At 50.5% G+C, this 19,734-nt stretch overlaps 3 protein-coding genes across 6 annotated transcripts; 1 reads left to right on the forward strand and 2 right to left on the reverse strand.

Annotated features, from left to right (window-relative positions):
* On the reverse strand, nucleotides 1-962 carry HIGD2A (HIG1 hypoxia inducible domain family member 2A). The gene is made up of 2 exons (XM_082620533.1): nucleotides 774-962; nucleotides 1-419 (listed from the first exon to the last, which is right to left on the reverse strand). The coding sequence occupies exons 1-2, from the start codon at nucleotides 925-927 to the stop codon at nucleotides 253-255; spliced, it is 321 nt and encodes a 106-aa protein (XP_082476659.1). The 5' UTR covers nucleotides 928-962; the 3' UTR covers nucleotides 1-252.
* Nucleotides 963-1,118: 156 nt separating this feature from the next.
* Nucleotides 1,119-5,363, forward strand: NOP16 (NOP16 nucleolar protein). Its single transcript, XM_082620738.1, has 5 exons — nucleotides 1,119-1,316; nucleotides 1,407-1,515; nucleotides 2,651-2,720; nucleotides 4,227-4,333; nucleotides 5,085-5,363. The coding sequence occupies exons 1-5, from the start codon at nucleotides 1,210-1,212 to the stop codon at nucleotides 5,226-5,228; spliced, it is 537 nt and encodes a 178-aa protein (XP_082476864.1). The 5' UTR covers nucleotides 1,119-1,209; the 3' UTR covers nucleotides 5,229-5,363.
* Nucleotides 5,364-7,384: 2,021 nt separating this feature from the next.
* On the reverse strand, nucleotides 7,385-19,334 carry ARL10 (ARF like GTPase 10). 4 transcript variants are annotated; one of them, XM_082622441.1, is made up of 5 exons: nucleotides 16,879-19,334; nucleotides 16,073-16,274; nucleotides 13,035-13,210; nucleotides 10,745-10,922; nucleotides 7,385-10,139 (listed from the first exon to the last, which is right to left on the reverse strand). In XM_082622441.1, exons 1-4 carry the CDS (start codon nucleotides 17,059-17,061, stop codon nucleotides 10,749-10,751), a joined length of 735 nt encoding a protein of 244 aa, XP_082478567.1. In that variant the 5' UTR covers nucleotides 17,062-19,334; the 3' UTR covers nucleotides 7,385-10,139; nucleotides 10,745-10,748. The 4 variants fall into 4 exon arrangements, 3 of the variants coding, with proteins under 3 accessions (XP_082478567.1, XP_082478566.1, XP_082478568.1); XR_014294172.1 differs by having other exon boundaries at nucleotides 10,127-10,139; nucleotides 10,572-10,922; XM_082622440.1 differs by having other exon boundaries at nucleotides 7,385-10,922.
* Between the last annotated feature and the right edge of the window lie 400 nt (nucleotides 19,335-19,734).

The following is a 19,734-nucleotide window of genomic DNA, read 5'->3' on the forward strand; positions in this document are numbered from 1 at the left end:
TACAAGTGGATCAGAGTTTATTACGTAGGGAGTGGAGAAGGTGCCGCACAACTAGAAGTATGCAACACTCAAACTGAACCGAACCTGAGATTCCTGAAAAAAAATCTGTCGGTTGCACAATTGGCCACTTCTGCCCCCACTGATACAGGGGCTTGTCAGGGGAGATGAGGGAATAATGCCAGTGGTAGGACCGGTGGTTGCTCCTGGAGCTGGGAACGATCTCCGCGGAGCTTTCAAGGCCAGGCCACCGACTCAGGGTCGAGATTTCAGAGTGGATGCAGCCAGACCCATCAAGATGGCTACGACCGTGAAGCCCTGGGCGGCGATTCGGGTGCGCATCATGAGCTGGGAGCGCTGGCTCTGACCCCGGTGGAAGCAGTAGAGGCCGTAGGTAAGGGCGGCCGCTGTGCCCAGGCAGCCTAAAGAAGCGACAAAGCAGGTGGGAAGCACCCTCCCCGCTTTGGGCTCCCGCCCCCAGGGTCAAAATCTCTAAACAGCAGCTGAGGAGAGGGGGCTATGGGGTGGAGCTGAGGTGGGAGGAGCTGGCCGAAGCGGGGGTCCTCCGCGTTAGAATCGGCCCCATCTCAGCGCCCCAATCCCGTCCAGCTCCTGCTCCAATCACCGCCCGGCCCCTCACCGCCAGGCCCCTTCGCTACATCTCTGGTCCACTCTCATTCCGGTCCCCCCCTGGCGTCCCCGGTTCTCCCCGATTTCATTCCCCTCTACATCACTGTCTTCTTGGTCTACAGTACCTTTAGCGCCCGCTTGCTTACCTATGGGTACCATTGGGTTCTCGCGGGTCTTGCGAATAAACTTTTCCTTGAAGCTTTCCGAAGTGCTGTATACACTTGGGCTAAAGCCCTCAATGACTGGGGGCTGCGATGGTTCAAAGGGTGCCTCCGGAGTGACGGTGCCAGGAGTCGCCATGTTTCAGGATACAGCAGTAGGAGAAAATCCGGACGCTAACCCCCGCCTCCTGATGAGGTCATCAAAGAGGGCGGGGAAAAGGACTTTGCTCAGTGTTGTACGCAGGTGTAAGCCCTCATGGCACTCTGGGAGTCGTAGTAATCAGTCCGCTGTCGCTGCGTGGAGGACTACATTTCCCCAAAGCCTGCGAAACCACGCGATCACTAGCCGGAAGGAGTCGCTACACGAGATACTTGGAGTGAGAGGCACCGACTCTGAGTTACCCGTGCTGGGGTCAGCGCGATGCCTAAAGCCAAGGGGAAGACCCGGAGGCAGAAGTTCGGTTATAATGTTAACCGGAAGCGTCTGAACCGGAATGCTCGACGGAAGGCAGCGCCGCGGATCGAATGGTGAGGGGACCAAGGTTCAGGAGGCTGGGGGCCTCAGGCGGGACAGCCGGCGAGATGATGGTTACGCGATCGCCCTCTCTTTTCCCGTAGCTCCCACATCCGACATGCCTGGGACCAGACCAAATCGGTGCGGCAGAACCTGGCCGATATGGGTTTGGCTATGGACCCCAACAGGGCAGTGCCCCTTCTTAAGAGAAAGGTAGTGACGTGGTAGGGTCCCAGCCCTTGCCCTCCACCTCCAGCTCCCCCCCGCCCCCCACCCCCGCCATACTTAGCTGGGTTTCAGAACTTAATCCTGTCTGTTATTACCTCCCTCACGCCTTTTCTGGGTTTGCGATTTCCCCACAGCCAACTCGGCCAGGCTGTACTCCCTCCCCCAGCACACGTTGGACCTGGGTTGGAGCTTCCCCTTTCCTTCTGCACTTACTTTTTTTCCTCTGAAATTAAACTGTTTGGGTCCCTTGGCATCTCAGCCATATTTTCCAGAATTTATCTTTTTCTGCCCTTAACTTTCCTAATAAGGAGTTTGGAATCTTTGCTTACTGTTCCTTACACCTTTCCTCAGTTATCCAATCGTCCTTGGTCTGAGGCTTCCTTAGGGGTAGCTTTTCCCAGGGCTAATTTCTCCGGAATAATTCTTTTTCTGGACCGCTCTCAAAAATAGCACCCCTTTTCACTCAGTAACTTCTTTCCTGCTTTATTTTAATTCATTGGCACTTGTAAATACTTGATGGTATATTATATTGTATATTTGTTTATTGTCTGTGCCTCTTTCCCCCAACATAATCTCCTGTTCCATTCACTACTAAATCCTGTGGTGCTTAGCATGTGACTAGTGCTCAATAAATAGTTAACCTAATGAATGGACTTGCTGATAGGATTTGTCCCATTGCCTTCAGGCATGTTTCTTTTTATCCCTTCATGCCAGAAGAAAATGGCGCTACTGTTTCTTGAACAGTTATGAAGCTATAGCCAAGCACCATCAGCTTGCTCCTCTGCATAAGAGAAGATGTCTGACATCTCTTCCTCACTGTAAAGTATAAAGTGCTTTCACGTGCATTGTTTCATTTGCTAACCGCACAGTTAAGTGAGGCAGGCAAGGGGTATTATACCCATTTTATAGTTAGGTACAGAAAGATGAATTGCTTATTTGAGCCTCTTGGGAACCACGAAGCTTCCAGGGCATTAGTTCTTTTGGTCATCTATTCTTGCCTTTGTGGAGGGATCCTTGTGGGTAATGCAGTTGTGTTGGGATGGGCAGGAGCCTTTAGAATTTCCCTTCATCCAGGATCTTTTCCTTTGTCTCCTGGTCTCACGGTCTGTGTTCTCTGCAGGTAAAGGCCCTGGAAGTGGACGTGGAGGAGGGGCCTAAGGACCTCATGCGGAAGCCCTATGTGCTCAATGGTGGGTGTGGGCCACATTCCTCTAGGTCACCATCCTGCTCAGTTAGAGCTGGAAAGGACCCTCAGATGTTCTCATTTCACAGATGGAGAAACTGAGGTTCAGAGGGAAAAAGTGAGCTGGTCTAGGGCTCAGCTTGCAGAGTTAGGACTGTGTCCCGGCTGAGACATTTTCAGTCTACTGGCTAAGCTCCAGTGTGTGAAGGGAGGTCAGAGATGTTCAGGGAGGATGTAAGTAGTGCCTGAGAGGACAGAAGAGGAAACGGTAAAAGTCTCAGGCACACATTCAGCTTCTTATGAGCTTAAGGATGAACAGATTTTTTTAAAGGTTCCACCATGTAATCTTTCCAATGATAAATCCAATTTTATGTATATTAAGGCTATAGAGACTGAATATTAAAACAGAAGAGGGTGAATTCTGCAGGGAAGCAGGAATACTCTGGAATATTCTACCCATCCTTCCTCTTTCCTGTCTGTGATTTTTAACAGTTCTCCTAAAGTTTAAAGTATCTGAATGACCAGACATTTGATATAGAATTCTGTGAGTTCCTGTCTGTAGTCTATTTTAATGATTCTTGTAAGAGTTACTGACTGCACAGGACTGTATATACAAAATCGTGTGTACTCTCTGTAGTCAAAGCTAATCTTAAAAAGTTTTACTATTAATTCTTTAATTAAAAAAAATTTTAATCGTGGTTAAAAAGTACATAAAATTTACCATCTTAATCGTTTTAAAATGTACAGCTCAGTAGTGTTAAGTATATTCACATTGTCTTGCAACAGAACTCCAGAACTTTCATCTTGCACGACTGAAACTCTTTACTCATTAAACAATAATGCCCTATTCTCCCCTCCCCGCAACTCATGGCAACCAAGTTAAGATAATTTTGACTATAAGCCATTTTAGCACCTAACCCCGGATAAGATTTGACTACCTCATTTTCATGAAGTAGCTATTTTTCTCCCTTCATAGATGAGGAATGGGGGAGTATTTACCTAGCTATTTTAGGTGTGAGGCCATTATTAGAGCTTGGCTTTTCCCCTCACATGGAGTAGAGAGGTGCCTCAGGCCCTAGTTCTTACAGCTTGAGTTCTCATTTATTCACACCTTTCCATTTCACATATTGTTATTAACTCTTCAAGAGCTTCTCAGAGAGTTTTAGAGCTGGAAGGGAGCCCTGTTCTGTGGACAGGCACTGCATCTTCATCTCTGTCCCCAGGACCTGGCACTAAGTAGAGATTTTTATTTTGGTGCCTTTCTTTCACCCATCTGAGGCCCAAAGAGCAGTGACTTGCCTTTCAGTTCATTGCCATACTGATAGATGCTTGTGCCATAGACAGAGCCTGGACACTGAGGGGCTAAAAAGAAGTTTCTAGCACTGAATTTGCAGATGGAAAAGCTCATCAGATGGTTGGTGTAGCAACTCTTGTGGCTTGGGATTGACTGAGCAGCTCAACTTGTGCAGGAAGCAAAGCATCATTCCCTGTCTCTTGGCTTCTCTCAACCCAGACCTGGAGGCAGAAGCCAGCCTTCCAGAAAAGAAAGGAAATACGCTATCTCGGGATCTCATTGACTATGTTTGCTACATGGTGGAGAACCATGGGGAGGACTATAAGGTGAGTGGCTTAGGCCTGGCAGGAGGAACCACTTGGGCCCTTTGGGAAGGTACCCTGGACCATTCAGGGTCTGATATGCTTGGCTATTGCCTGTTTCCTGAGACTGAGTGGAAACAGAGAGGAAAGAGAGACCCTAAGAAATGGATGCCATTGACAGAATGCTTATAATTGGATAGACTGAGTGGCCTGTGGTTCATATCGCACTCATTAATATGTTTTGCTTGCATGGTATTTTTATTAGTCAACTTGATCTACAGGTGACCCTTGAACAACTTGAGAGTTAATCTGTCTATATTTATAGTTGGTCCTCCAAGTCTGCGGTTCCTCGCATCTAGGCATTCAACCAACCATGGACCATGTAGTACTGTAGTATTTACTACTGAAAAATATCCGTGTATAAGTCGACCCATGCAGTTCACACCTCTGTTGTTCAAGGGTTAACTGTAGTTGCCATTTTAATTATCAGAGGTTTCAAATAAAAGTCCTTATTTTTGGCTTCTCCTAAAAATGGAAAGATCTGGGTTCACTGGACCCCCGTGCCCAGGTGGGATCAGTTGGTGATGGATGGAGAATGAGCTACTCAGCTGGTCCCAGCTCCTGCCTAGTCCCTGAGGGCATTTCCCCACATACACTATGGCTTTTGAGGTGAGGAATCTGAACCTCAGGGATGGGAAGTAGCTTGCCCAACTCAGGGCTAGGATTTGAACCTTGCCTGTCCAGCCTTCTTCAAGTGGCCCTTCTCCCTTCTTAGGCTATGGCCCGGGATGAGAAGAATTACTATCAAGATACCCCAAAACAGATTCGGAATAAGATCAACGTCTATAAGCGTTTTTACCCAGCGGAGTGGCAAGCGTTTGTCGATTCGTTGCAAAAGAATAAGATGGAGGTTGAGTGACTGGTTTACACCTGCCCCAGGTTGAGGCTTCCTCCTGGACCAGAGAAGCTGAACCAGGGTTTAAGGCAAGGAGAGGTGTGCGGCTACAGATGAGGCTAGCCAAACCCCATGGAATCAAAAGGTTACAGCGCACACATACACACACACACACAAAATCTCTCTCACACTTCCCTTTGGGGAAGGCACTGTCTCCCAGAGGCTTCAATTTATGTTCTTCTGGAGTCTCTGGGAAAAGCCAGAACCTGCTGTTTTCAGAGTGGGTGGTTTGTTTGAATATAGTCTGTGTACAATAAAATAACAGTGTTTTACTTCTCTGATGGTTTTGATTTGCCCCTCCCAGCCAAGCCCTGGGGCTGCCCCTGCAAAAACCTACTCAGCCAAGGTAAAGAGGCCATTCAGCCCTTTTTGCTCCACATTCACATGCCCTTCTATGCACAGCCTCCCTCTTCTCCCCTGTTCTGGTTCCACTGCTCTCTGCCTTGGTTTCCTGCATAGCAGTTCCACTAACGCTTCTACAGAAGCCTGCTGGGAACCCTGGGCTGCTTGGGAGGGGCTTCCAGTGCTTGCCTCACCCCAGGCTGGGGGCTGGTGGACCGGTTCTCCATGGCCCTGGTCTGAGGCCAGCTGTGGCTCAAGTGCCAGAGGGTAAGAAGCTGTATAGCTGCCTCCTGGTCTGTCTTCAAGTGACCTGCCTTTGCTACTTGTCTTTCCTGAAGGGAGTCTGAGGCCCCTAAACCTGCTTTCTGAGACCGTCTGGGGACTGCTGAATACCACTATGCTGTGTGCCAAGCACTGGGCTACACACTGCATGGCCATTCCTTGGGGCCAGGCCTGCCTAATTCGGTGGCACGGCTGGTATGTAGCAGGATCACAAAGTGTGCGGTGGGTGCTGGGCATTTTCTTGTCTTGATACATTATCCTCAGTTATTAATAATACAGAAAACCTCTGTTCCTAAGCTTTCTCCTTAAAGCACATAAAATTTGTCTCCTCACTGCTCTGGAAAAGAAGGGCTTATTTTTTTGTTGTTGTTTTTTGCGGTACGCGGGCCTCTAGCTGTTGTGGCCTCCCGTTGCTCCATGGCTCACTGGCCCAGCCGCTCCACGGCACGTGGGATCTTCCCGGACCTGGGCACGAACCCGCATCCCCTGCATCGGCAGGCGGACTCTCAACCACTGCGCCACCAGGGAAGCCCAGGGCTTATGTTTTTACATAGAACATTTCACATAAAACTCTGTAAGGTTGTGTGGTATCCTCATCTTGCAGGTAAGGAAACAGGCTTGAGGCATTAACGTGGGGTTTGAAGTCAAGTCTGCACGATGACTAAGCCTAGACTTTCTCTTGCTGACCTTCTCTTTGGACCCTGAAGGCAGCCCACCTGTCCCACACCATTAAGGCAGGCTGGAAACTAGACAGAAACCACACCCCATCAGATCTGGCCTGCTAGACTCCAGCAGTGACTGGCCATTGTGAACACCTCGAGCACAGCCTTTATGATTTGAGTCTGCAGCAGAGCTCCTGGGGGCCTTCGTGATTTGGCCTCCTAACTTCTGCCCTTCACAGCATTCCAAATTCAGGACCTTTGACCAGGCCGGGCCCTTAACCTTGTTTCTTTACCCAGTTCAGGTGCCAACTTCAGGAAGTCTTTCATACCACTTTCCTCTGCCCCCAGGCTGGAGTTCCCATGCCCCAGACTTCCTGTAGCAGTACCTATCACAGTCATAACTACCTTTTAGTCTGGTTGGCATTCTCTACCAGACTGGGCTTGAGTGCAGGGACCTTGTCTGGGAATCCCAGAGCCCAGCCCAAGGCAGATACTGGGGGAATGCTTGTGAAATGGCGCCGCCTGCATTCTGACCTCTGGCATGGAGGCACTCAAAAGATGTTCTCGCTCCCATTTCTACGCCTAGCTCTGGCCCCGACAGCTAGAACTCCTCTCAAGAAAGGGTTTGGGTTCCTCCCCAAAAGTACTGAATTAGGCCAAAGCTGATGTTCCTTAACCCCCCCACCCCCTTGTGGACTGAAGGGCCAGGGAACAGGAACTTGCTGTTTGACACGCTGTGTCACAGGAAGTGTCCTGGGACCACCCTCCATAGCTGCCCCTCACGAACTATAAGCACCAAGCACACTCAAAATCAGAATTTATGTGAAACCATATCCAAATTTTTTGCGTTTATTGTATACCTCAAACAGCCACCAGCACTCCGTTTTATGCAGTTTGTGGGTCCGTGTTCACAGGGCATAGGCTGGGACAGCAAGGCTCCTTTACTTCGGATCTTTGATGGCAATCTTCCCCTTGTCCCTTAATGGGCCCACCTCCTGGAGGCAGCGGGAAAACTTGGAGGTTCCCCTTTTCAGTTACTAGAAAGGACTTAGAGGATGTGGGAACACACAGCAAAGATGAGAGGCAGAGTGCCCAGGTCTGAGGTCTGGGGCAGGATGAGGACGACGATGGACACCACAGGCGAGTTTTAGCAGCTGGTTCGAGATGCTGGCAGTTGATACTAAACTAGCATAAGAACAAAATGTTTCCTAAAGGCAAGTGGAAACATTTTTCTGGAGAACCTGGGGTTTCATTCAGACAGACAGGCTAGAGTTGTGAGATTTTTCATTAGCATTTCTCTGCAGAGGATCGGGAGGCCAGGATGGACCAACTTCACCTCCTCCCCAGTCCTTACAGCTGGATACCAATGTGTCAGTGCAAGCTTGCAAAGGGCAGTTCTGGGTGCCAAGAAGTGCCAGAGGAGGCTTCTTAGAACAGGCGGCCAGTCCGAGGTGATGGTCCCAGCAGCCTCAGTCCCTCTTGCCTAGACCATCCACATGTCCAAGCTCTGGGCCAGGCTGGCCTCTCTTCAGAGGGATAGCAGCAGGTCAGAAGCCATGGTTTCATTTAAATAACTCTTAAGAACAGAAGCCCCTAGAGCCAGGGTAAGTGATCCAGGCACAGGTTCAACCAGCAAGTAGGTGCGGAAACTTCCTTCCCATGTGAAGTGGGCACTGTATGGTCTTCATTAGAATATGAGAGCTGCCCAGCCATTCACTCCCTATTCCAAAGCTCAGGTAGAGTCAGGGCAGTAGGGGGAACACAGCATCACCCGGACTAGTCAGGAACCTCACTTTGAGATGAACAGCTCCAGGTAATGACTGGTTCCCTGAAGCAGTCATCTGGGCTCCAGAACCAAAGTCACATTCAGGAACAACTAGGTAAGAGCATCACAAGGCCAGGCAGTTAGCTGCTCTTAAGAAAGGCCTTTCCCCCACTTTGCCCAATCTGGTCCTGGTAGGAACTGGAGCAGTTGAGTACTGTTTGCCACCTCGCCAGGACAGGCCAGCAGCTCCACATGCGAGGCACAGCCACAGGCCAAAAGAACGTCTATACACTCTGTGCAAGTACCAGGGCGTGGCACACTGGACCTTCAGTGCTCCTCAGTGGTGTTCTGGTGTGCCACTGGGACCTGTCAGTTCTGAGAGTGGTCTTTGAAAGTTGCTAAAGTACATATAGTTAAACTCTAGTCAAGTTCACCTCCCCACAGTGGGGACTTTAAAAACTGTACTACATAGTGATACTCATTAGACCAAAGGCAGATCTTAATTAGTAGAAAAGGGTGCCCCCCTCAACAATGCTGGCTCCAAAGGTAACTTTTAAGTACTAGAGGACGAGGTGGAGTTCATAGAACAGAGAAGTCAAGTCTCCCAACCTTCTAATGGCGAAATGAAAAGTGTCAGCAGAGCTTCAAAGTCTACTCTAAAACCCAAGTCATTCCCGAAATATTTAAAATAAAATCAGTCAAATCACTTCTTAAAGCAGAAAGTTAATCAGAATTTCAAAGAAAGTGATTCTATTCTGAGACATCTACAGCCCACCTTCCTGGCCTGCCCCTCTTGCACCGGCCACAGCATGGAACTGCAGCACAATGAGTAAATGTCAAATGAAACAAAGGCACATAATCTCTATTCTCCATTAAAAAGCAAACTGAGTTGGATATCTCCTTGAAAAAAAGGCCCATTTGTGGAGGTGACAGTTCAGTGGCCCTGACAGACAAAAGACTCCTTCTTTTGCCTGCACTAAAGAGAAGTGTCAATACAGAGACAGTCCTTAAACTGGCTGATCACTGGAAACAGGAGAATCCGTGGAATGTGTACTGGAGAGGACAGCAGAAATTCTGTCCAACTTTGCCTTAGCTGGGCAATCAGCAGGTCTAGAAAGGCTGAGTGATGTACCCAAGGCTACCCTGTTGGTTGGTCTGCTAATTCTCATTTCTTTTTATTTGGATAACTATGATGAAATTGTCTCTCCCAGAGTCATGTTACCTACACAGAGTTTGTGTCCCTTTGACTACTGGGCCAAGTGGTGGCGTTCAAGTTCATATGGATCATCGTGAAGTATTATGACATCAATTACAGCCACAGAGGGTCAGGGGAGCGCGAGCTCCGTCTCCACTGACACATGTAGCTTACCACGCTGTCATTCATGATTCCAGTTATTTTCCTCAAAGATCCAAATGTTCCATGACAATCATCTGGGGTTTTAATAACAGCACCTAGAAACAGAGCCTAAACCTTGGCCTGTTCCTTTTATAAATAAATAAATAAATAAATGCAGTTCGGAGGCCAACATCCCGCTCCGCTGACAGTCTTCTTCGCAGGGACACAGGCAGGCCCCTTCCTTCCCGGGACTTATGTAAACATGGGCATTGGTACAGTTAGTGTAAGAGCAGCAGCTTCTGTCTCCAGATTTTGGTGGGGTGGGGGGCTGGGGGAAGCTTTCAATTTTTCTGATTAGCGGGTGAATACCACTTACTCTGTAGTCAAGAGGCTGGTGGGCCAGGCCTCAACCTCAGGGAAGCAGGGAGGTTTCAGAAAGCTCCTTGCTAGGATCTCTAGGTTCGTCCTTGAGCTTCTTATCTTCATGGCTGGGAAATACATCTCCAAGTTAGAAAAAAAACATAGAAATCACTTCTCTTTAAAAAGGATGGCCCTGGGGCCAGAGAGGGAGGGATTGCACAAGGCCACGAGCCAGCTGGGGTTGGAGGATAATGCAGGAGTGGGGGTCTGAGCTTACAGCGTACTGCCCAGAACCTGCCCACATTAGAGGGGTGTGAAGTCACCAGGAGGGAATGGTCTAGACTGGGCATACTTCGGACACCTACAAGGGTCCTCAACCACTGGGACCTATAGGGTGGGGAGAACTAAGCCTGCTGAGCAGCTCACTGTACAGGTCAGAGGACGAGGCTGCCTTCCCTGGTGAGAGTGGGATTCACTCCCAGCCCAGAATGGGCAAGACACCGTTCTCTCCCACCCTCAGCCTCACCCGCCTCCCTGCTTCAGCCTCATGGCTAGCTCACCAAGAAGGCTTCCATATGGTTCCTGGCCTTGCCCAGGCCCTGCTCTTGAGAGGGCGAGGAGGGGAGAAGGGAAGTGCTGCCACATAGCCTGTGCCCCAGGCCCCGGGCTGGGGATGAAGAAGCAGGAGGAGCAGAACTGGGGTCCCAGGGCTGGCTGATGAGCAGGTGGGTACCAGCCTAGGAGAGAAGCTCCAGGAGCAGTCTCCAGATGTGCACGGTGCCAGGATTTTCAAAGCCGGCTCCTGCAGGGGCAATGCTGGCTGCCAGGAGGAAGATTTCCCGCTGGTTATCAACAGCCTGAAGGCCCAGCTCCTGCTGCAGCTCCACCACACTCACGGCCTCACTCAGGTCCTGAGATGAAACAGAGATGTCAGGCGGGACTGACAGTGTTTCCCAACAACCCACCCTTGTCATCTATGAAATAAACTGTTCTTCAGCTCCCTGGGTAAACACTGGGGCCTAAGTTCTCTCATGGCCACTTGGTCTAAACTCTCTTCCTCATCTCTGACTTTCTTGGTATCAATCTCTTTCCACCCCGTCATTCTTACCCACAGCCACTGTGCTAAGAAAGAGCACTTCCTCTAAGTGAGGCACTGTGATAGGCACTTAATCTTACTTAATTCTCACAGTCCACACTTAACTGATGAGGAAATAAGCTCAGGGAGGTGAAGTCATTTAGCCAATGAAACAGTGATAAGTGGCAGAGCCAGGTTTCAAACTCAGGTTGGCTTGATGACCAAGTTTATAACCTTTATAGGGATCCTAGCTCAGTTTCCTAAACTTAATGGTGGAGAGATCTTACAGTAGGGTCACTTCCAGACAAGGGCCTTACCTTCCCTAGACTTCTAGAAACCCAGTGACGAGAAAAAGAAGCCACTACACAACATGGATGGTGATGGTACATTTTCATTTCAAGCCTGGCCCAAGATTAAAATGATTCTTCTTGGAGCAATTCATAGAGTGCTGGGACCTCAGGTGTTGTTTCCTGTAGGTTCAAGATCACTATAAATTATAGTTTATATACAAGATGATGATGTGATTCACTGTCTAAACTGGGGTACTTCTTTTTATTTTAATTAATTAATTAATTTTAACGTCTTTATTGGAGTCTAATTGCTTTACAATGGTGTGTTAGTTTCTGCTTTATAACAAAGTGTATCAGCTATACGTATGCATATATCCCCATATTCCCTCCCTCTTGCGTCTCCCTCTCACCCTCCCTATCCCACCCCTCTAGGTGGACACAAAGCAGTGAAGTGATCTCCCTGTGCTATGCGGCTGCTTCCCACTAGCTATTTTACATTTGACCCCTCTAGGCGGTCACAAAGCACCGAGCACCGAGCTGATCTCCCTGTGCTATGCGGCTGCTTCCCACTGGCTATCTATTTTACATTTGGTAGTGTATATATGTCACTGCTACTCTCTCACTTTGTCCCAGCTTACCCTTCCCCCTCCCCATGTCAAACTGGGGTACTTCAGAGACTCAAAGTAGGTACTATTCATAGCTATACCAGAGCAACAGGCATAAATGGGGGCTGTCCCAGGCAGACCAGGACATATGGTTACCCTATTTATAAATGACTGTCAAGTATTTCCTGATAGGCAGGGGGGAACCTGAGTTCAAAGATGGACAGCCTCTCTCCAAGCCAGGCTGGAAACATGCCCCACAGCTATCAGGACCATGGGCACAGGCCACATGAAATATGACAGGACTCTGTACTGTGGCAGAGAATGGCATCTTAAGTGTGTGATGCCGAGAGTTGCTGGGCCAGGAGAGGTAGAGTGAAGAGCAGGAACTCTGAGGAAGATCTAAGCTCAACTCCTGGCTTTGCCACATACCAGCTGTAACTTTGGGCTAACAGCAAGGCCTACAGTGGGGTTTTTGTAAGACTGAAGTGAGGTCACGATTACCGGGTGCTTAGCACGCTGTAAACACACAGTAAATGTTAGTTCTTCTTATTATTTAATCTGTTAAACTTCTTATCACTTCCTAGCTGTAGCTCTCTAATCTAGAGTCAGAAATCATATGGACATAAAAGAGTGGAAAAGGTGCAGGTTTTGGAGTTAAGACATTCCAATTTTACTATTTTCAAGGTGTACAAAATTTCTCTGAGCTTCAGATTCCCCATCTGTAAAATGGAAAGAGTATCCTATATCTTGTAGGGTGAACACAAGCATAATATGAAATGTTATTTGAAACCACACCTGGGAAGTAGTGGACACTTAATAATAATTTTTCTCATTTCTCCAGGATGACAAATGACAGGCAAAGAGGAAGGCAGAGAGAGGATGAGGATTAGGAATGAGAAAAGAGTACAGGTAGCAGAGGTGGGGGACAGTTTCTCAGCTAAGCGTTGCAGGTCATGGGCCTGGGCCCAAATACCTCTCCAGTGCTCCCTGCCCCTGTCCAGGCATCTGTGGATCAAGCCCGCCTGGACTGAGCCAGCCTCCCATGGCCCTCACCTGCTTGTTGGCCACGATGACGACAGGCAGGTCAGGGTCCTTGTCCAGTAGCTTGTGCAGCTCCTGTCGGGCCCAGGGCAACCGCAGCCGGTCAGCCGAGTCCACCATGAACACCAGCACGTCCACTTCATTCACAAACTCCTTCCAGTAGAAGCGCAGATTCTGGCTGCCACCGACTGAGGAGAGGCCAGGGGCCAGCTCAGAGCCTTCCTGGGCCCTGGCTCTCTACATATAGCCTGACCCCACCCCACTTCCTGCCTTCCAAGGCTCCACTGGCCAGGAGCAAGGGAAAGTCCACAGGTTCCAGAGCCAATCAGACCTGGGTTTAGCTCCAGCTCTGACAACTAGGTCACCCTGCACAGGTCGCCACCTCCGAGCATCAGTCTCCTCCTTACTGAACTTACCTAACAGGTTGCAGCAAAACCCAAAGGTACCGCATGCAATGCACCTTTCACAGGACTGGTGTATACTATATGCTCAATAAATAGTACTCTGGTTCTTTCTCCTGGGCTGCCTTGCCTCCTCCCAAATCCTAGCTTCCTCCTGGGTCAGTGGCAGCTGTGGTCAGCAGCCAGGACTCCCTGCCCTGCCTGTGCACAGCCATTTTCCATTCGGCTTCTCTTGTTCAGTCTAGTCGCCCCATTTTCTTTCCTTGGAAACACCATACTCAATAGTGTCACCAAGTGGCTGCCCAAGTAGCACCCCCAACCTGGGTTATTCCTGTTCCCCTCTGTCCCTCTGCAAAGTCCCCACTGGTCATCCTGCATCCTAGTGTTTCTGGTTATACTTCTGACACTTGTGGGCTCTAAGCTCTTTGAGAGTTAGAGCTATTTATCTCTGGATCCCCCCAAAGCCCTCAGCACAATGCCTGGCACATAGCAGGCACTCAACAAGTATATACTGAGTGCTTACTAGGTGCCAAGCACTGATCTGGGTGCTGGAGATACAGAGGTGAGCAAGGCAGGCAAGGGCCCTGCTCTCAAGGAGCTCCCTCCGTAACCAGAAACAACACAGCAGTAACACATAAACACATTCCACAAAGGAAGGAAGTAAAACAGAAAAAGTGAAAGGGGCGGGGTGGGGTGGTTGTATGTGCTGGTGGCTTTGGACTGGTTGGTCTGGGAAGGTGGTCTAAGGAGGCAGCATGTGAGCTGAGTCTGGGATGACGAGAAGGAGCTGGTCATGAGATGAGGCAGAGAGCAGCGGGCAGAGCAAGATCCATGTGTTCGAGAAGCAGAAGGCTGATGCGCCGCCAGAAGGGGAGAGGAGGAAGCCATGACCAGCAAGGCTGCCCAGGGCTGGACCACACAGGGCCTGTAAAGCCACAGTGAGCCTGTGGGGAGCCCCTTAAGCATTTTAAGCAAGAATGACATGATCTGATATGGGTTTCTGAAAGATACCACTGGCCAACACTGAGGACAGAAGTGGAAGCAGGAAGACCTGCAAGGAGACTGTTGTAGTCCTGACTGGTGACCATGGCTTGGACCAATTAGGCAGAGATGGAGGTGGGGAGAAGTGAACAGACGCAGACTCTACTGGAGGATAAAGCTGACAGAACTAGCTAATAATATGGATATAGGAGGTGTGGGGAAGGGAAAAGTCATCAAAAATGCACGAAGTGCTCACTCTCAGCTGGGCTCCAGGCCAGGCACTGTAGGAGACCACAGTGAAGTGAGTGCTGTGGGAGGGGAAAGCCCCAGGACTTGAATGGGAGATCTGGGTTTGAATCCAGGTTGGGTGACCTTACTGAGCCTGGGATGTTAACAGGGCAGACCCCTGGGTAACATGAAAACACCAAGCCCCTTCTTCCAAGGTGGAGGGAGGGGGATACTGTCTCTGCCAGACAGAGTGGGCCTTAAGTGCAGAACCCCCACTTGAATTTTCTGTGTCCCTGGCACAAGAGATGGAGACAGGGAAAGCTTGTTGAAAGGACTGAATCTCAGGTGAATGTCAACGTTTGCTACAGTCAGGGAGAAAAGATGTAGCCAGGGCAGGCTAGCAGGCAAGGCCCTGAGACCAGAGGAACTGGGCCCATTCAGGCCAAAAGCCAGGCCCTCAGAGTCCGATCCCACCACTTTAGGACTTAACAAACCCACCTAGTCTTTATGGTCTGAGTCCTTTGGCTGGCAGGAAGGCTACCCGTCCATCCCCACTGAGTCTGTGGCTGGACACAGGTGGTTAAGTACTGCTGCGCTCTCAATACCCTCTCTCCCATCCTCTCCTGGGATCCCAACAGGCCTAACACTGAGGGCAGGAGGATGCTCAGACCCTCTCTGATCACTCACTCAACAAGCTCTCCCAGGTACCTGATTGGGGCTGGGCCCTAGGGGCCAGAGCTGGATCGGATTTATCGGTGCCCCAGATGCCTAGTCAGGGACACAGGGTGGTATATGGCAAACACTGCAGCAGGAGGAGCTCTTAACCTAGCCCAGGGGTCAGAGAAGGCTTCAGAGGGATATCATGTTTGACCTAAATCTTGAAGGATGAACAGCAGTTTAACAAGGGAAGAAGGGCTTTCCGGACTGGGGGAACAGTGTGCATGCAAAGCACAGAAGATTAGAAAGAAAACAGCAAGCACCCTTCAGAAACAAGCACTGTACATGGTGCTTAACATCGAGAGCCCAGAGCCAGATAGTCTGCATGAGCTGACCGGCAAGCTGCGTGAGCTTGGATAAATTATTTTACTTTCTGGGCCTCCTTTCCTCACATATAATGAAGGTGATAACTGTTTCCGGTTTTATGGAGTTGCTGGGAGGGTTTTTAAAGTGATGTCTGTCAAGGGCTTGGCATACTGGAAACTTTAGTTGTTAGTATCTCAGTGTTAGGCATGTGGGCTGCAGTGAGGGTGAGGGACAGGGGTCGACCAAGCCAGAGTACAGAGCTTGGACTATATCTTGTGTCGCAGGGAGGCGTGGGGAGGACTTTCTACAGGGGCGTGTCCTGCTTAGATAAAAAGCCACGGCTTGGGTCCAGCTGAGATGATGGGGAGACAGCGGGAGTGTGTGTGTGTGTGTGTGGTGGGGGGAGGGTCTGCTCACTCTCCAGCAGGTCCACCTCGAAGTTCTTGGTGGGGAGCCGCACGGAGTTGAAGCCCCAGGTGGGGATGTGGCCTTCCAGCGGTGGCTTCCCGGCCAGCACGCGCAGGAACGTGCTCTTCCCAGAGCCATCCAGCCCCAGCACCAGCACCTCGCGCTGCTCCAACTCCTCCAACGCCGGCTCCTCGTCCGCCTCGTCCTCGGGCTGTGGGGCACGGGTCAGGCTGCGGTCGGCACTCTCCCGCCTGACCCTTCCCCGTAGAAGACCGAAGGCCCAAAGCGCCCATCCCCGCCCTGCCGCCGTTAAGGGGCAGCAAGACCCGCTCTGCTGCAAAGGGACGAGCGGGGCCTCAGGAGTCCTGAGTCTCAAGACCCGTTCTTCAGGTTTTTCCTGAGTGACCTCGGGCAAATTCCTACCCCTCGCGGAGCGTCAGCCTGCTCAGACTGACAATCCCCACATCCCACAGCGGAAGGAACCACCGAGTCGGGGTAACGCGCAAATGAACCGCGCGGGCCGGGTGAGGGGGCGGAGGGCCTCTCCCGGCATCCCGCGGCCCGCGCGTACTGCGCAGGCGCCGGGCGGGCGCGGGCCCGACAGGCTCTGGCTGCCTGGAGGAAGCCCTAGGCCTACGGCGGCGCAGCATAGCACACTCCCCAAACGCCCACCCGTTTCTCGGTTCCGGGACTCCCGGCCGCCCGACGCGCGCCCACCCGCGCGAGGCCTGCGGCGTCAAGCTCCCGCCCCGCAGGGCTGCGGTCACACCCCTCGGCTGCGCGCGCGGAGGCGCAGATCCCCTCCAGGTACTCACGTCCCATTCGTCCCACTCCGGAAGGCGGGCAGGCTCCGTGCCCCACCAGGCTTCGTCTCCGTCCCAGCGCCGCTCCCGTCCGCGGCCGAAGTAGGTCTTCCAGAGGATGAAGATCACCGAACCGAGCACGGCCGCCGCGCCACCCAGCGCCAGCACCAACGGGCTTAGCGGCCGCGGCGCCATCGGGCCGGGCGAGGGGCGCGGGTGCCGGCTGCACAGGCCGAGCCAGCCGGCCTGCCGAAAATGGCCCCGCTGCGAACTGCCTCGGCCGCGCCCACCCACCCAACCGAGCCCCGCACTACAAGCCCCACAATGCACCGCCGCTGTCGCGACAGGCCGCCCGCGCCCTGGCGGCTGGAGCGGGGGCGCTGGCCGGAGCGCGAGGACCTCCCGCCCACTCTGCAAGGTGCGGTGTGGAGCGAGAGGCTGTGCCTGGGCAGGACAAGAGGCGGTGATACTGGCATCTACCGAGCACTTGCTGTGTGCCAGGGGGTTAGCTCACAGCTGTTCTAGGTTACCCCTTAAAACAGTGCCTCTTAGAAGGGAAAGCCGAGGCCCAAGCCACACCGTAGTGCTTTGGTGAAGCCTGCATTCAAACCCAGGCGATCTGTTTCCTGGATCCCTCAAGATCTCGGATAGGAATTCTATGGGATGGCAGGTTATGGAGTGCAGAAACAGGACTGGAACCCAGGTCCCTGACTGTTAGTACTCTCTACCCTGCCTTGGCTGCTGCCTGGTTCCCAGGCGTTCTGCTCTCTTGTGGTCTCTTGGCATCCTGATGAAGCAGGCAGGTCCAGGAGTCTGTTTAGACCTGACCACTTTGTCCTCTGTGACCCCCAGTGACTGCCAAAGTTTCCAGATGTAACAGAAGGAGGAAAAGCAGGAGAAACGGGCCTGGGGTACTTAAGAGGAGGACCCTGTGAGGAACTGTGGGGTGAATGGGTATATTTTTACTGTAAACCACCTCAAGCCATCTTATACACCAGGGAGGGCTCTGGGCTTTTTTCTTGTCACCCCCCGGTATGCTCAGATCTCTCCTGTTTCCTCTGCCTCTGGTTGCTACCTCTCCTTTCCATTTTAGCCCTGCTTTGGGATAATGTGCATTTCCTATTCTTTGACCCACCCACCCAGGGAAGCTGTTCTCACCAGGGTCTCTAACAAACCCCTTGTTGGTAAATCCCTTGGTGGCATCTTAGTTCTTATCTTGCTTGACTTCCTGGCACCATTTAACACTGTTAAATCTTTTTTTTTTTAATAAATTTATTTTTGGCTGCATTGGGTCTTTGTTGCTGCGCACGGGCTTTCTCTAGTTGCGGCGAGTGGGGGCTACTCTTCTTTGCAGTGCCCGGGCTTCTCATTACAGTGGCTTCTCTTGTTGCAGAGCACAGGCTCTAGGCGTGCAGTCTCAGTAGTTGTGGCGCACAGGCTTAGTTGCTCCACGGCATGTGGGACCTTCCCAGACCAGGGCTCGAACCCATATCCCCTGCATTGGCAGGCGGATTCTTAACCACTGCACCACCAGGGAAGCCCCAACACTGTTAAATCTTAGCAGATGTTTTAATCTTCTTGGGCTGTCATAACAAAATACCACAGACTGGGTGAAAAACAATAAGAATTTAGTTCTCACAGTTCTGGAGGCTAGGAAGTCCAAGATCAAGGTGTCAGTTCCCAGCTAGTGCCCTCTTGACTCGCAGGCAGCCACCTTCTCACTGTGTACTCACGTGGCAGAGAGAGCGAGCTCTGCTCTCTCTTCCTCTTATGTGGACGCTAATCCCATGGTGGGGCCCCACCCTCTTGACCTCATTTAAATTTAATTACCTCCCAAGAGCACCACCTCCAAATACTATCATTACTATTACACTGGGGATTAGGGCATCAACATAATGTATTTTGGGGGGATACCACCATTTGGTCCATAACAGCAGGTTTATAAAGAATGCTTCTGCTCCCCAAGTTTAGAACTAATGGAGAAGACAAAGAAGATGTTCAAATGGAGAGAAAAATGTCGTCTTTGTCGTCAATAAATGCTGAATTGGAGAAAGTGGCTTAGACATGGGGCCGAAATAGACTTGCTGATACTTTCTCCTGAAACAGATGGACTACCCACCAGATCAGTGACTCAACTCATCAAGCAAGGGCAGGAGTTTTATACTAAGAATATTAACAGCCAGTATGGCAGAGGCACCAAATAGTCAGAAAGGGGTGGGCACTGAAGTGAGAACAGAAACTGTCTAGAAACCTTACAGGGCCAGGCCCCTCCCGAGCAGTCAGAGAGCATCCTGACCCACCATCTCTACAGATGGGCAGGGCAGAAGAGCCCAGAAGCAGCTGCGATGAGCATACCTACTGTCTTCTCCCAAACTCCCCATTCAAAGAAATCATTCCTCTGGAGAGAAGTAATGCTTAGCAAGAGAGCCTAAGAGTATGACTCCAGTCCTGTGTTTCAAACTGTAGTTTAAGACCATTAGTGAATTGTGAAATCAATTTATATCATATATATGTTTTATATATATTTTATATATATATATATATATATATATATATATATATATATATATGGAATACAGTGGACAATAACACCCTCTCATGAAACTTGTTTTAAGGGTGTGTGTGTGTGTGTGTGTGTGTGTGTGTACTGGGGTACCATGTAAAATATCTATACCTTCTTCATGCTTTTTAGGAGATTTTCTCAACCTGATCTTAATATCAATACTTGCTTATTTGGTCTTTCTTTGGCTATATCCACTCTGCTATTCACCCCAAACTTTGAGGTCTTTATTTCATCTATGACATTTTTCATGTCTGACTCTATAGTTGGTTCTTCTGTATGACTTCTTGTTCCTCCTTCATATTTCC

This window comes from Mesoplodon mirus, assembly GCF_964341445.2.
Source record: "Mesoplodon mirus genome assembly, chromosome: 5".
NCBI lineage: Eukaryota > Metazoa > Chordata > Mammalia > Artiodactyla > Ziphiidae > Mesoplodon > Mesoplodon mirus.